At 41.8% G+C, this 1,206-nt stretch overlaps 1 protein-coding gene across 1 annotated transcript in view; it reads right to left on the reverse strand.

The window, feature by feature from the left end:
- Positions 1–1,021: 1,021 nt before the first annotated feature.
- Positions 1,022–1,206, reverse strand: part of SLC2A10 (solute carrier family 2 member 10) — a 14,784-nt gene continuing 14,599 nt past the window's right edge. Inside the window, exon 6 of the mRNA XM_018572087.1 lies at positions 1,022–1,155. Coding sequence (XP_018427589.1) covers positions 1,038–1,155 — 118 coding nt within the window. The 3' untranslated portion in view covers positions 1,022–1,037. The remainder of the gene's footprint in view (positions 1,156–1,206) is intronic.

The following is a 1,206-nucleotide window of genomic DNA, read 5'->3' on the forward strand; positions in this document are numbered from 1 at the left end:
GGCAGAAGGATACAACTAGACACAAAGATCTGTTTCCTAATTGTCCTTCCATAAAACAATGTATGAGTTTACTTTTGAAAAGTGTTGATGCCGGTTATATTGGGAACATTATTCTCACCTTAGGATATGGGTTACAAAATATTGTGAAGGGTGCGGTCAGGGCAGGATTTACTCTCTCTCTGCTGCCCCAAGGCCAGGTTCCTCAATGACTCAAATGCGCCGCCCTAGCCGCCAACCGACTAATTTAAGATGGAAACAAAATGGAATCTATTTTTAAAATAGTTTGGGGTTTGTTTGTTTTTTGCTGGGGAAAAATAAACACCGTCAATGACATCTCTTAAGGCAGTGTATTGGAATAGTTCTATATCCTCTGCTATTAGAGGGTTTATAAAGCTGTTAAACATTGTATCCTTTGTTTGTGTTTGCAAACCTTTAAAACAGTTCAGTAAACATCACTCAGTAGAACTCTTTGGCTTAGTGCAGTAGAAATACATTTATTGCATGATACGTTCTTTAAAAATCCAAAAATTCACTCTGGTCCCATCAGACGTTATGTTCCTTCAGCATTAGAAACTCATTCAGTCGTCTTCTAAACAACCATTCAAATTCTTTCTGATGCCTTCTTCTGAAATAGGATTGTAAGGAATCGGAAATAGTTGATCTGGAATTTTGCAGGGTTGGATATAGCCATAAGAGTATAGGTACCAAGCAATAATAACAGTGGGAACATGTATATCCCACTTGGCAAGGCCCTTCTCTGCCTTTGTAGAGTATCTTGCAATACACGTGAAATCATAAAGTTAGTGATTTACTGTCAACAATCTAGTCCAGCTTGTGAAGATTTGTCCATATTGGAGCACTGTGGAGGTTGGCAAGAGACACGCTGCGGATTAAAGTCTTAAAACGCACAGTTCGTAAACAGCTGTACAGAGGGTAGAACAAATTCACACAATGCGTCTCCGAACGTCAAGTGAATCTGAGGCCCCCATTTCTATCATAATGCAGGATGGGAAAGGCTGCTCGTCTCCACCAAGCCATCAGGAGCAGCTGGATGAGCTGGAGTCAGAGGTGGTCGATTGTCCCATTCTTTGGTACTGATGGCTAGAAAAGCATTCACCACCGCGATTATTCCACGCCCGTCTGCCGGAGAAGAAACTGAAACACAAACCCCCCCCCCCCCAAAACAGCAGAGATTCCAGAACACAC

Source organism: Nanorana parkeri, unplaced genomic scaffold (assembly GCF_000935625.1).
Source record: "Nanorana parkeri isolate BGI_ZX_2015 unplaced genomic scaffold, ASM93562v1 scaffold1934, whole genome shotgun sequence".
In the NCBI taxonomy this organism is placed as follows: Eukaryota; Metazoa; Chordata; class Amphibia; order Anura; family Dicroglossidae; genus Nanorana; species Nanorana parkeri.